Source organism: Mus caroli, chromosome 9 (assembly GCF_900094665.2).
Source record: "Mus caroli chromosome 9, CAROLI_EIJ_v1.1, whole genome shotgun sequence".
Taxonomy (NCBI): Eukaryota; Metazoa; Chordata; class Mammalia; order Rodentia; family Muridae; genus Mus; species Mus caroli.
Genome location: NC_034578.1, coordinates 69,057,759 through 69,073,614, shown reverse-complemented (window position 1 = coordinate 69,073,614; position 15,856 = coordinate 69,057,759). Strand labels below are relative to the sequence as shown.

At 37.1% G+C, this 15,856-nt stretch overlaps 1 protein-coding gene across 6 annotated transcripts in view; it reads left to right on the top strand.

Moving 5' to 3' along the window:
* The window catches only part of Tcf12 (transcription factor 12), a 257,308-nt gene that overhangs the window by 167,612 nt on the left and 73,840 nt on the right, over positions 1 to 15,856 (top strand). For all 6 annotated transcript variants that reach the window (XM_021171999.2, XM_021171997.2, XM_021172001.2 and 3 more), the window contains one exon: positions 14,197 to 14,332. In XM_021171999.2, coding sequence (XP_021027658.1) covers positions 14,197 to 14,332 — 136 coding nt within the window. The remainder of the gene's footprint in view (positions 1 to 14,196; positions 14,333 to 15,856) is intronic.

Below are 15,856 nucleotides of genomic sequence, written 5' to 3'. Positions count from 1 at the left end.
CTAGTACACATACACAGACACAGGTATACACATATAATTAAAAATAAAATAAAGGCATTCTTTAAAAAAATCAAACAAAAGTAAAAATTACCAATCTCCCATGCATATAAAAATGATTAACTTCATCTTGTCAGTAAATAAATGTTAAGATGATGTTACAGGGGCTGGTGAGATGGCTCAGCGGGTAAGAGCACTGACTGCTCTTCTGTTGTAATGAGATCTGACACCCTCTTCTGGCACACCTGAAGACAGCTACAGTGTACTTTGTATAATAATAAATAAATCTTGAGGCCAGAGCAAGCAGGGACTGAGGGAGCAGAGTTGACTGGAACAAGCAGAGTTGACTAGAACGAGTGGGCTGACTGGGGCAAGCAGAGGTCCTAAAAATTCAGTTCCCAACAACCACATGAAGGCTTGCAACCATCTGTTCAGCTACAGTGTGCTCAAATACATAAAATAAATAAATCTTTTTTTAAAAAAAGTTACAGAACTAATTCAAATGAGAATCTAAACAGTGATGTTCATAGAGCAAAAATAAGGAACTCAATATACAGGCTAGCATTTTTTTTTTTACTGGGTGTATAGAAAATAGATGTGTTGAAGATGGTGGTACAGGCCCTTCATCCATCTGCTAGACAGAATTATGACAGTTATTTTGCTTTACTACTAGTAATGTATAACTTGTGGAATTGTAAAATTGTAAAATCACTACTAGAATGAGAACAGATAGTTGTATGCATGCTATAGACTAAGCAGACTAAGCAGACTGCCAGCCAAGTTCACCTACTTTCTACTTGGAAAGCAGCAATTTCTATTCATTACAGATTGGTAACATCTTTCTGCTTCAGTGTCAGAAATTGTCTAGTAGTAGCACATGAGGTTTGACCTACTAGATTTGTACACTTTTTCTATCTGGTTTCTTTACAGAACATGCTCTGCTCTTGATAATAGTTTTCCATCAAAATATTAAATATTTAATATTTTAATAAAATATTAAATATTTTTCCTGAGAAGGCATATGTTTCTGATAATTGTTATAATCAGAGCCTGTCATTTATGACCAGTGTTATACTTCTAACCTGTTCTTTTTCCATGAGAATTAAAGGTTTTTAAAGGACAGCAAACCTGTGATTCTCAGGCATTTGAAACTTGGTTCCCAGTTGGTGGAGCTGGTGTGTGGCCTTTCTAGAGAAAGTCTGTTACATGGGTCTGGTTTTCAGAGTTGCAGTACTGAAGCCATTTTCAGTTTGCTGTCTCTGCTTCATTCTTATGTTTCAAAATGTGAGCACATCATTTCTGCTCTAGTCACCGTACCTTGTTACTTACTGCCGTCCTTGCCCACCATAAATGACTATTCTCCCTGTGGAACCATACACTAAAGAAACCTTTCCTTCTATAAGGAGCTTTGGTCATTTTTTTTTTTAATCACAGCAGTAGAAAAGTAACTGATACAAAATGTACTATAGGTACCTTGCCCTTTCTCTGAGTTATTACAATATTAGAACAAGAAAGTTGATGCTATATAATTTTCTGGACCAAATATATTTCAAAACAGTTTTAAGTTAATCAGAAATTATTCAGTGAAGATATTACAATTAATAATGTAAATTGCAGCTTCATCATATGTAGAAGTTAAATTTAGGATTTTTAATATTAAGAGGCAATAGGAGGGATTTGGGGAAAGACTCATTCAATAAAGTACTTGTCACACAAGTATTAAGACTTGAATTTAGATCTCCAGGACCCAGTTAAATAATGAGATATGGCAAAATGTATGTATAACCATGTCAGGGCCAAGGAGATCATCAACAGATGCCTGGGGTTCATTTACCAAGTTAATTGATACCTAGCCAATATATAACCTCCAAGGCTCATGAAAAGTCTTTTGTATCAAAAAATAAGTTTGAGAATTATAGAAGACAACTGACATTTGTAGAAGACACATAACACATATATACATACCTGCATGCACACTTGTACACCCCTATACAAAGTGTGCATATACCTCGTACACACACACACACACAAAGTAAGATCCTTGATTCTAATTCCCACTCCGTCTAAGGACTCTGTTGCCATTGCAGAAGTCAAGGATTTTTCTGCTCACAGCCAGGAAAAAAGAAGGTCAAATCTGATAAGAACAAGAACAAAGAGTTCAGTCCTCACAACCCATACAGTAAAAGAAAAAAACTAACTTCAGCAAGTTTTACACACACACACCAAAATAAAGTAAACAAATAAATAAGCAAATAAGTTATTAATGGTAAAAAATAATGTTTTAAAAAAATCACAATCAATTCTTGATCCCTGTAGTGACAAGCAAAAGACTTTCTGGTTGTTATTGGTGATCCTTCTAAGGCAGAACACCAGAAATTATTATTGATATCAAATTATATATGCAGTTAATTCTTACTATTCTATTCATAACCAGCAGACTTAAATACCTAACTTGCTAAAACTCCTTCCTAGAAAAAGATGCAAGAAACATCTCTTCCTTCTTCAAAAACCAAGGCATAATTTCACAAAGTTCACCCTGGGAAAGGAATAAAGTTTACTGGGCTTCCTTGCAGAGCATAGGTAAGGAGTATTTTGCAGGACTGTGGGTAATTCTCCTCCCAACCCCCAGCAGGCCACAGCTAGAAAGCCTTTACCCAACAGGGATGAGAGTTTCCCCATAGCCACATACCTGTATACTCTCGCCCCTCCCCGAAGGCACATGCAGTTATTGGGGTATTTCATCCAGCGGGTGGTAGGGAGCTGCAGGGTACTTCCTACTCCTTCATGAGGATCCCAGCTGAAATCACAAAGATGGTGGTTGGTGACTTGGAGGATAGTCACTCAAATCACAAAACAGCAAGTGATTAAATTTGATATAGTGATCATATTTGCAGGTCAGTTGGACAAGTTGATGTGATGATGCATTGTGACTTTATCTTTTTAACCTTACAGTTATTATTGCTACTGCTGCTTCCTATCCAAGGAACTTGAAGCCTCAAGCTATGTCATCTACCTAAGACTAAATAGCTGATAAATGTCAGAGATAAGGAGAGAATGGTTGAGGTAATAGACTTTATGTTCTAGGTTTCAAGGAAATGAAACCATGATTAAACTTTGGCACTAGGAGGAAAGGTCAAGATACTAGGTCATGAGGTAAAAGAGCAAGTGAGGTAGGAAGGAAGGTGGCATTGGTACAGGCAGGAGGCTATGTCACAGAGTGTGTTGGACTTCACTGCTCACGGGGCTGCAGTGTTCTCTTTTGAGGACTGGATAGTTAGATTGGTGATTGGAGGCCAAGAAGGATGGGGAAGGCACAGCTATCTCTTAGAACAAAGTTCAGCTTCTGCTGTGGGAGTGCTCTCTTAAAGTAGCCTATAAAGGAGTCCAAGACACAAGTAGTTAGAAAAAATGTTAAGATCTGAACCATGTAATTTAATCTGGATTTATTAGTTTAGAGCATAGTAAAACAAATTCTGTGGGAGGGAAATCTTAATGTATCAGATAATAAACAGTTATAATTTTCCACCAATGAGAATTAGATTTTTGCAAGTTTCTTGTCAAGGAAAATCTTTCACCTACTGTTCCTGTTAACTCTAAAATTGACAGTTGTGCTTTTGTATATAGATTAAGGACTTGAAACATACAAAAACTTGTACCTACACAGTAAATCTAACATAATATTGTTATGTCAGTTTTGAACACTTGGAAATAGCAAAGTAAATAGTATATTTTTAGTGACTTTTCTCATTGCTGTGATCAAATACCATACAAGTAGCAAGTTAAAGGAGAAGATATATTTGGCTCACAATTGAGAGTCCCTTCCGTCCTGAAGAGGAAGGCATGGCAGAAGTATGAAGCAGGTCATGCTATCCAGTTAGGAAGCAGAGAAGGATGAACGGTAGTACTAGGCTCACTTTCTCTTTTCCTTTTATAAGATAGACTTGTTTGTTTGTTTGTTTGTTTGTACTTTCTTGCTTGCTTATTATGTGTACAGTGTTCTGCTGCAGAAGAGGGCACCAAATTACATTATATAGATAGTTATGAACCACCATGTGGTTGCTGGGAGTTAAACTCAGAACCTCTGGAAGAGTGCTCTGAACCTCAGCCAGTGCTCTGAGCCATCTCTCCAGCCCCACTTTCTCCTTTTTGTTCAATATAGAATATTGGCTCATGGATTGTTGCTCCCCACATTCAAGGTGGATTCTCCCTTTTCAGTTAATTCTTTATAGAAACAATATCACACACATCCAAGAATGTGTTTTATGGTGTCAAATTGACAATCAAGATGTACTATTACCAGAAATAACTAGGTGTTATCAACTGTTGAAATTGGGCTACTAGAACAAGGTTTATTGTACTCCTTCTCCTTTCATGTAAATATGAAATTTCCCAGAATAATAATCAGAGTCTTGAAGCTGTCCAGGTGTGGATTCGTTAACTGCGTGCCTAACACCAGATTGGATTAGGTGTTACCCTCAGGAATACTTAGTGAAAATCAGTTCCACATAAAAGCTTTGAAGAGTTTTCTCAGAATACTATTGTGCTCCTAGGAATATATCACAGGGCTCTTTTTAACAGAAGGTTTCTAAATTCAAATATTCAGAAAAAGTGGTTACTTGAGAAGAGGTGTCTTCAGGAGTTAGGGAGTTGTTCCAGGGTCTCTCATTCTTTAGTATGGGTTGGCTAGAACCATTAAACCTGCTTTCTGAGATCCCAGTTCCTGGGATACAGCATGGACCAACACATCAAAAGAAAAATCACTAGCAACCCTACTTAAGTATGTCCTTATTAAATCCCTGTAGTAGTCTTTTGGAAGTGGGGATACCTTCCACAACTGTTTAAAAAAAAGAAAAAAAAAACTTTTTAAAAAGTTGCCATGTTTGTAATTACTTAAATACTTAATATATTCAGATGACTAGCTTGTCTTCTTCGTGCAGCTTTTTTTCTAGGAAGTATTTTTTGTTCTTTCTCCTGCTTGGCAGGCACTTGCAACATATCCCATGCCCTTCAGGAAATTTTTCTTAATTGATATGCAACTTACATAGTTTACTCTGATAAATTTTCATTGGCTGGTATAAAATTTGGGGAAAAGGGTGAAACTTTTCATTAAAAATAACTACTAAGATAATAAAATTTCTCTTTGCTGCTTATACTTAAAGAAAAATTTAAAAATTTGAGCTGTTCAATTGACATCCCTTAGAAACTTAATCACATGTAGGTAAGTTTATTTCTTTTTAAGGCAGAAATGGGTGAATTGCAGAAATGGGTGACAGGATAACTGTCATCATCTTCTCAAACCTGTATGACATTTAAAAGCATAGACAATGATAATTAAAATTTCCAGAATTTGTATTGGGAAAATAAGATTTATACATGTTAAAGAACCTGGCTAGTTGTAACTAGTGTATTACAGACCCAGGAGGACATTTGAAGCGGTGGGGTTTCTGTTACAGTTTTCTGTGCATGCTCCTTTCCCAGCCCCCACCCTGAATTAATATACTGTCCAAAGTGTTGGTAATGGCTCGGAGCTGTGCAGGTTACACAAAGCATTTAATGAAATCTTGTCTTAGACAAAACGCTTGTGAGGGTCGTAATTAACGGCTCGTTGTCTGCAGTTCTATTGATTACTCATTCACAATGCTTTGTTCTCAGATGATAACCCCCAGCATGGGTGTTCCTGTCTGATGAAATTCTTGGACAGACTTCTTCAGTAGCTTGTAGATAATTGCTGACACCCTTGAAGTTTCAATGTAAATGAGTTAGCATCAAATACAATTATTTTATATATGTTAGTGTTTGCCAAAGTTAAAATTTATTGCAGTCTGTTTTTTAGTCATTTGTAGAAAATCAACAGACTGATATATTAAAGCCCATTTCTTGTTTGCCCTGAGTCCTCGTCCTTTCAGAGTTTTCATTGAGTGTAATTTAAAATGAAGGACTTCTTGGTCATCCTGCAGTCACCTGTCATTATCTCTGAAACTTCAACTGGAGTTACAGTCAAACTACTGTGATCTTTGTTCTAAAAATAAGAGAAGTACATATAAAAGAGAAATTGTTGCAACAGTTTACTAATTTTCTCTGAACATAGTTTTGTGTCTTGATCATCCAATGACAGTAGGAAAGGCGGCGATGGAGCCAGGAATGGAGCTGCTGCCCTGATGGTGCTGTCTCTTCTCTGCTGAGGTGAAGCATGCTCCCTCCTTGAGAAGGCAGCCCTTCTGAACAGCTGCTTATCTTTATGTAGGGATACTGTATACCATTTTATGAATGTAAAGGAAGCATGAGATTAGACACTGCCTAGGCAGCAGAAATATTTTGAGATATGTGACTCTAGTATTCTCAATCTTATCTTCGTAGAATACAGATTAATGATAAAGACTCAGTACTTCAAGTTTTTAATAATAAGTTAATGTTTTTTTTATTTTTTAAAAGATGGGGTCTTACTCTGCAGACAAGGCTGGCCTCAGACTTGCTATAGTCCTCTCATCTCAGCCTCCCAAGAGCCAGGATCACAGGTGTGAGTCACCACTCCCAGCCTGGTGCTTAGAGTCTCTGATATAGGGCTAATTAAGCCCTTATTTAATTTGAAACTAGCAATAGATATGAGTATATTTAGTAAGTATTTAAACCAATCCATTTAGTAGTTAAAAAAAAGTAGTCTAAAAAAGCAAGCATACATTTACCATCTGCATATATTTTCTCTTATAAAGATAATGAATACTTATACTATTGCTGTGTGATCTGAATCCTTTTAGCTACTGTTTTGTGTGTTCTTTTTCTCTCCTATAAAGTCACATTTACAGTCTTTTCCAGTCTAACCGATTATAATTAACATTAAAAAATGATATTTGTTGCCAGGCGGTGGTGGCACACGCCTTTAATCCCAGCACTTGGGAGGCAGAGGCAGGTGGATTTCTGAGTTCAAGGCCAGCCTGGTCTACAAAGTGAGTTCCAGGACAGCCAGGGCTACACAGAGAAACCCTGTCTCCAAAAAAAAAAAAAAAAAGATATTTGTCAAGTCCACTATTTTATTCCTTTATTAACTTTCACGGCACATTTAAACTATAGAGCTTTCTTAAGTTCACATTTCAAAGCCAGCATAACTCTCAGAGAGAGAGAGAGAGAGAGAGAGAGAGAGCGCGAGCTTAAAGATGTATCTCACATGGATTCCTAATGTTCCTTATAAAGAAGCGAGTCTTTTCACTAACTGATTTATCATATATAATTTGAAATGTTACATCCTGGAGGTTTTCTATATAACTTAGCAGCTCAAAGGATAACTTTTCCATTGAGTATTACTCATTGTTCAATACATCTTTTACAGATGAGGTTCTAGAAGACTATGAAAATGGTTTTTCCTAGTGATGTAATAAGAAACGAGTGCTATCTCGTTTCAGAGTATTAACTCTGCCCCTGTAAGAAAGACAGCTTGGCTGAACAAAACTGGGTTGCCTGATTATCCTCTGGGACATTAGTATTCTTTCTGCTTAAGATACCTCTAGGCCAAGATCAGTGGTAATCAATAGTGTGGCTCGTTTATTTTAAAGCAGGAAGAAAAGTCAATAATATGAGCTGGGATCTAATTTTATTTTAGGAGAATAAAAGTAAAGTAGCTCACTTTTGCTTTGGTGTTAGCTACACAATTAAGGTAACAAGGGAAAACTATATGATTTTATTGGTAGACTTATCAAGATATAAGGCTTTTATAATTTTGCTCTGTTTTTTAGTCATATTTCCCATTGATTTATTGGGCATGGCTTTATTTATTGTCAAGTCCTTTCAGATGATATTGTGTCGTAAATTTGGTATTTCTTTCTTTCAGTGTAGAATGGGTCTGTGTAGTCAGCAGGCTAAGTTAGCAATCTGAAGAGCAGTGTGTTTCTTTGTCTTCCTCATGTACGTCATAACAGAGTGTACACAATGCGGAAACAGGTATTATATGATTCAGACAGCTGAGAGGAACCACAGCCTCTCTTGTTGTTGGCATCAGTAATGATGGTGAAACAAGAAGATAGGACATTTCCTGTCCAGGTTTGTCTATAGTGAAGGAAAAGTCTTACCAACACTAGTTAGTAGCAAGGAATTATTTGTCCCTGTAAGAAGTTTGTCCTGTCTTTCAACATATAGTCTGTGCACATTTGCAGTCTCCTAGTTTGTCCTCCATAGATAATTCAGCTTTAGGATTTAGTCCACAGAGTCATTTAGGAATTACTTAGATATTTTTTTCAAGTTAATCTCTTTGTATGTGTCAGTGAGAGTCCTTCACATTGGGAATCTTGTAAAAAGGAAGAGGCTTTCTCACCTGACCTACATAAGATGCTGGAAAATTTAATGAGATGTACATTGGAAATGCTCCTAGTGAGTCTTTGGTGGTGTTTATTATCTTCTCAAGGCTTTAATTTTGAAAAAGTAGAGACACAAACAAAAGGTAGATAAGCGTACACTGCGAGTTACATATTTGTCAAGATTCATTGGTAAACATTTCACTTTTCATTGTGTGCACACTGTGAATGTACTCCTGCTGAATACTGGGAGAACATGTGATGTGTTTTCTATTCTTGATTTGAGCTAATATATCTTGAGTCTGTCATATCCTTTAGATTCAGACTCTTAATTGTCACCTCTCCCTCCAGGGGTTTGCTACTCTTGTCTCTTCTCTCTTCATCTAGTCTTAGTTTAAGCCATTGAGAATTACAACCCAACAAGCTTGAATTCATAGCAGACCTGACCTTCTGAAACCATTACACAGACCAAAAAGTATTGGGCTGAAGAAATAGAAAATTAGAGTACTATCCTTTTTACATAAAGATGGACACATAACCACAATGATTTACAGAGGAAAGAGAAAAATGGAAGAAATGTTCTGTGACTCTGCTTCATACTTACACTGTAAAGTCTTGCTTCCTTCCCCTTGTGCCTGAGAGCTGTTGGTAATGCATGCATGGAGAGAAGAGGAACTATTTGTTCAAGTAGTACATTTGCCCAGTATCCAAATCAGAATTCAAGTCTAGCGTGGCTAGTCCACTTTTGCTTTTTCCAAGATATTAGTATATTTATTTGACCTCTTTTTTCAAACATGAAGATGCACTTTCCTCCTCACCATTTAGGCCATTTTGTGCTTTTTACTGGAACCATCTTGACATCTCAGAAGATGGCCAAATTTAACCTATGTGCAAGTTTGTTTAGTTTGTTTGTGATGTTTTACTTTATTGTATTATCTAAACAAATATATTTCTCTGAACTCAGCCTTTTAACATGCCCTCAGATTAGAGGTCAAAACCCATGTTCTGTAAAGGGCTAGAGAGCTAGACTATGCTTGCCAGTCTGACGACTGACTGCTTTCATACTAAGCTCTTCTCCTGTAGCATGGAAAGGGCCACAGCTGATAGAGAAATCAACAGCAGGACTGCTTCATTGAAAGTAGTTTCAGAAATAAGTACATTCTACTTAGTGACTTACTGACTGAAAGTTGTTGACTCTTAATATAAATCATTATTTTATACACTTGTAAAAGTTTGTATCTGCAAATGAAAGTCCGTGCTGCACAGACCTGGGAAACTCACACAGAACCCACATAAAGGTAGAAAGAGAAAACTAACTTTACAAGATAGTTCTTTGACATCTAGACGTGCACCATGGCATTTGCACATTCAGCCTCACCCTGTGCATACACACACACAATTATAGAGAGAGATGGTTGACTTGGTTGGGTTTTGTTTGTTTTCAGCTTTGGCAGTGTTTGTTTGTTTGTTTGTTTAGGGTTTTAATAAGTGGTAGTTCAATAGCTTAAGAACATTGTTGCTCTTACAGAGGACCATGATTCACTTCCCAGCATCCACATGGTATCTCATAACCATCTATAACTTCAGTTCTAGGCAATCTGACAGCCTCTTCTGAACTTAGGCGGCACTAAGGATGCAGTGGTACACATGAGTACATTCAGGCAAAGCACTCAAGTGCATAAAGTTTTGTTTTGTTTTGTTTTTTTTTTTAATTTATTTATTGTTATATGTAAGCACACTGTAGCTGTCTTCAGACACACCAGAAGAGGGCGTCAGATCTCATTACAGATGGTTGTGAGCCACCATGTGGTTGCTGGGATTTGAACCCAGGACCTTCAGAAGAGCAGATGGTGCTCTTAATTGTTGAGCCATCTCTCCAGCCCCATACATAAAGTTTTTAATTAACAAAAGATTGTCTTAAAATATTGTATAACAAGAACATTATAAAATATCTGATAAGAGACATTTATGTCTATCTCATATATTTATATGTTTAGTGAACAGCTTCCTCTGTCTTTCATGTGAGAAAATACTAATAAAATTATTAAGGGCAGTCAATCTGACATTGAGCAAAGAGCACATCCATTAAAAGAAATTAAGGTGCATGTTCTGTGCTTTCAATCACGTGGAGATCATATGTTCCATATATTTCTGATCTTGCTATTTTAAAAATGTTGCATCTGCCTGTCAAAGGCAAAATAAAAGAAAAACTTCAAAACAGATGTGGTGATTAAAATTTATACATAACGTCTGTTTAGACAGTGATTTCTAGGTCCCTGCTCTTAAACAGAGTGTCATCAGAAGTTCCATAGCTAAGAGTTTTGTTTGTGGAGGTGGGGGAAATAGAATATATATGGTGCTTGCATTTAAATTGTTCATTTTCTCTGTTTTTATTACTGCTTGTGGAACTTATTTTAGCATAGAGCATTTCTTTTTTAAGTCTGGTCACCCCTTTCTCTCTGAGTCTGTTGAATGTTGTATCTGTCGAATTTTATATAATTAATGCTAATTAATTACATTTAATACTGTAGTCTTTTTTTGTTCACATGCCATAGTGTCTGGTAATTAAACTTCTACCCACTTCCATACTTCAGAAAGAAATACATCAGCTGTGTCAGAAAAAGAATTTGCCTTTTGAGGAATCTGAAGAGCACTTTGTTCTAAAGACTATTTCTGAAAGACAGCTTTTGGTTGATTTAGTACTTTGTTTCGTGTATACTGCATCACTGCCATGTGAGCTTTAAAGAAGCAACACACCAGATGAGTTAGAGCTCTGCTGAGACAGAACAATCACAAACTCATGGCTGCTTTTGGCACACAGCAATACCAAATGTCAGAAAGCACAGAAGCAAACTCAAATAAGGACCCTAAGTTTGCAGTTTTAGAAACCAGAAAAGGGAGAAAGGGCTAGAAATGTGGTTTAGTGCTGAAGAGCACCAGTCCATCTTGCAGAAGACCCTAGTTGTGTCACAACACTCCCATAGTGACCTACAACTACCTGTATGTAACTCCAGCCTCAGGGGACCAACACTCCCATGGTGACCTACAACTACCTGTATGTAACTCCAGCCTCAGGGGACCAAGTGTCCTCCGCTGACACACATGCTGTGCACATACTGAAGACCCATACACATAAAAATTTAATTAAAAATAAACTAGAAAGAATAAAAATGGACCAAACTGAAGGGAAAGAAACTATAATGAATAGAGCATACATAAACACAACAGACCAGAAAACTGGAGAGAAAACCAGCAACAAAGTCAAAAGTTTGTCCTTTGCCAAGTATGTCAGCATTTGGGAGGCTAAGCAGAATTACAGAATTGAGTCCTGCCTGGGTTTATCTAGTAAGTTCTAAATCAATGTGGATTGCATACAGTTTAAAAGTTGGCTCCTAGAGAAGACCAATAAAATTGAAAAACTTATTCCTAGATTGACTAAATAATAACTTGAATCAGAAGTGAAAAAGTCACATCACTCCTGACTTCATGAAAAGAAAAGAAAAAGAAAGAAATGCCACAAGCAGTTGTCAACTTATATTCTAAATGAAATGAACAGATTCCTAGAAATATGTACTGTCAAGATTGGCTCAGAATTAAACTGAGGAAAACAAGAACCTGATAGAAGTCTTTTGAGTTAAGAAAGACTCAGAGCCAGCTGACTTTTCCAGTGAAGTGGAGTGAGGCTCCTGCTTGTGAAACACTCACTCCTTCCCTCCATTGGGGCAGCGTTATACTGATACCAAAGCCACAGACAGAAAGGAAAATGAGCTTGCAGACTATTATCCATTTTGAATATCAATACAAAAAAAATGACCTATGAAATGCTAGCTCACTGAAGACAGCAGTATAAGGATTAAACATTATGACCAAGAAAGTTTGTCCCAAAAATATGGAAATGGCTTAACATAGGAAAATTGATCAATGTAGCTTACTTTACCACAGTAATAATGTGAAGGAAAAGCCGAAAACAAAAAACCCCACAAACTCACTAAACTGATTCAAGGTCCTTGTGGGGCATTTAACAAAAATCTACTACTTCTGCCAGATGTGGGACACAGACCTTTAATCCTAGCCCTTGCAAAACAGAGGCAGGCAGCTTGGTTTATATAGCAAGTTTCAAACAAGCTGGGGCTCCATTTTGAGACCCTGTCCCTCACCCGTTCCCAACAAACAAAAACACAAGCTAGTACTCTTTCCTGATAAGAACATTTAAGAAGGTTTATGGGGCTAGAAAAATGGCTGGGTGATTGAAAACATTCACTGTTCTTCCACAGGACCTGACTTCAGTTTCCAGAATTCATGCCAACTAGTTCACAAGTACTTATAACTCTGTCTTCAGGGGCTATGATCCTTCCACAGACACCTATGTGCATTTGTGAGCTTACACACTCATATACACATAAATAAAAATAAATCTTAAGAAAAAAAAAACAAGTTGGGGCTGGTGAGATGGCTCAGCAGGTAAGATCACTGACTACTCTTCCAAATGTCCTGAGTTCAAATCCCAGCAACAACATGGTGACTCAAAACCACCTATAATGAGATCTGACGCCCTTTTCTGGTGAGTCTGAAGACAGCTACAGTGTACCTATTTATAATAATAAATAAATCTTTGGGGGGGGGTGGGGGAGACGGAGCGAGCAGAAGTCCTAAAAATACAATTCCCAAAAAACACTTGAAGGCTCACAACCATCTGTTCAGCTACAGTGTACTCATATACATAAAATAAGTAAATCTTTTTAGAAAAAAGAAAAGAAAAAAAACAAGTTAACAATGGGAACTTCCTCAACTTGGGAAAGTTTTTGGGTTTGTTTTTTTTTTGTTTTTTTGGTTTTTTTTTTTTGCTTTTTTTTAAATGAAAAGTAACCAATCCTATATTCTTTCTCTAAAACAAGGCTGCCTGCTTTCACCTATTATAGTCAGCAGTCAGTACATTGGGAATTCTAGAAAAATAACAAAGTAAAACTCTGCTTATTTTCAAGCAATTTGACTGTTTCTTTAGAAATGCTTAAGGAATTCACAATAAAACTCTTAGAGCTAAGGGCTAGAGAGATGGCTCAGTGGTTAAAAACACATATGCTCTTGAAGAAGAAAGACCCAAGTTCATTTTCAGGCACATAAATCAGATGGTTCACAAGTGCCTTTAACTCCAATTCCAGGGAGCTCAGTTCCCTCTTTTGGACACATGAGGTTGAGGAACCTGAGGCTTTGATCTTAGCCATTCTGATTGGTGTAAGGTGGAATCTCAGGGTTATTTTGATTTATGTTTCTCTGATCACTAAGGACTTTGAACATTTCTTTAGGTACTTCTCCACCATTCAAGATTCCTCAGTTGTGAATTCTCTATTTCATTCTATACCCCATTTTTTGATTGGATTGTTTGTATTTTTGGTGGTTAGCTTCTTGAGTTCTTTATATTCTTTGGCTATTAGCCCTCTATTGGATGTGGGGTTAGTGAAGATTTTTTACCAATCTGTAGGTTGCCGATTTGTCTTATCGACTATGTCCTTTGCCTTACGGTTTCATGAGGTCCCATTTATCAATTCTTGATATTAGAGCATGAGCCATTGGAGTTCTGTTTAGGAAATTTCCCCCGTGCCAATGAGTTCAAGGTTCTTTCCCACTTTCTCTTCTGTTAGATTCGGAGTATCTGGTTTAAAGTTGAGGTCCTTGATCCACTTGGACTTGAGTACTTTGTACAAGGTGACAAGGGTCTATTTTCATTCTTCTACATTCAGACAATCAGTTAGACCAGCACCATTTATTGAAGTTGCTTTCTTTTTTCCATTGAATTTTAAAGTATTTATTGACTCCTTCTAAATTTCAAGGCATTGATTAGGGCACTGTTGGTTATTCAGAAGTGATGAGCCTGATCATTAGCAGCAAGATGACTTGTTTCCTTGGCTTTGTGTTATAGTCTAGTCTCCTGAGACAAGACCTAGGACTTGGGAGTCCGGCACAGCTGTCTTCTTCAGGAAAACCTGGAACACCATACTACTCATTCTCTGCCACGAGCTCTAGAAGAAGACCGCTCCATGAGTCTGTAGCCCTAGGTGAGTCCCAGGAGCCCTCACTCCTTTAGTCTGTATTTCTGGCTGTGCTTTTAATGAGGAGAAATGTATTTTCTAAGTCATCATTTGAAGTCAGGGGTATTTACATACAAATAATATACAGGCTGAGTATTCCCAATCCAAAATCTAAAATCCAGAGAACTGAAGTATGAAACCTGTTGAATACTGACCTCACCTCCTGAGACGGGCCACAGCCATGAAGCACACTAAATAAAATATGTACAAAATTACCCTTGGATTATGTAGAAAGGGTGTATATGAATATAAATGAACCTACTCTTTACATGTGGGTTCTGACTCCAAGATACTGCATGATGTGTATACAGGTAGTCCTAATCTGAAGACTAAAACACATCCTGCCACAAGCATTTCAGGTAAGGGATACTCATCCTGTATGCGTTAGATACATAATGAATGAAGTCGTCAGAGCTCCCACTGTTGCAAAACACTCATTCACTTTGAATTCAAAGTTTGACTAATTATAAGTAGTCTTGACTGACAATTCAATATTTAAACCATGTTTTCATCATTATGAGCACTCTGTGCTGTATATATACTGTGCTACCTTAAAACCATTTTTTAATTTATAATATTTTTTTTGAAATTACATTTCCCTTCCCTTTCTCCCTTCACCCTATCCCTTGACTCCCACCTTGCTCTCAAGTTCATGGTCTTCTTTAATTATTGTTTTATATGTATATTTCTAAACATATAAATATAACATGGTCAGTCCATACAATGTTACTTTTTTTTTAATAATTTTTTTTTAATTTATTTAGTTTATGTGAGGACACTGTAGCTGTTTTCAGACACACCACAAGAAGGCATCTGATCCCATTACAGATGGTTGTGAGCTACAATGTGGTTGCTGAGAATTGAACTCAGGACCTCTGGAAGAGCAGCCTGTGCTCTTAACCTGAGCAATGCCTCCATCCTCAATATTACTGTTCTATGTATAATCTCATTGCTGACCCTTTAGTATTTGATAACTGATTGAGGAGCTCTCCCGTTTCTTCCAATTTCAGTTCTTGGAATACGGTAAAGGCCTCGAGGTTTTCTTCCCTTCAGTGTTAATCTGTCTATTAATGTCATTTTTCAGGTCTTGTTTTAAGCAGCCATGTAAAACCATAGTTTTGTTGTTGTTGTTGTTGTTTTGAGACAGAGTTTTTCTCTGTATCCCTGGCTGTCCTGGAATTCACTCACTAGACCAGGCTGGCCTTGAACTCCTACTTACTTGAAGATCCACCTACTTCTGCATCCTGAGTGCTGGGATTAAAGACTCGCACCACCATCACCCAACTAAAACCATACTTCTAACAGTTTTTCAGCAAACAACTTAATATTTTTGTCCATAAGAGAATTTAGCCAAGTTTTCTTCTTCTAACTTACAAGTAGTTTCTTCTTAAGTGAAAGGTTTTTTGTTGTTGTTGTTTTGTTGTTGGGTTTTTGTGTGTGTGTGTGTGTGTGAGGTTTTTTGTTTTTGGTTTTTTGGGTTTTTTTTTTTTT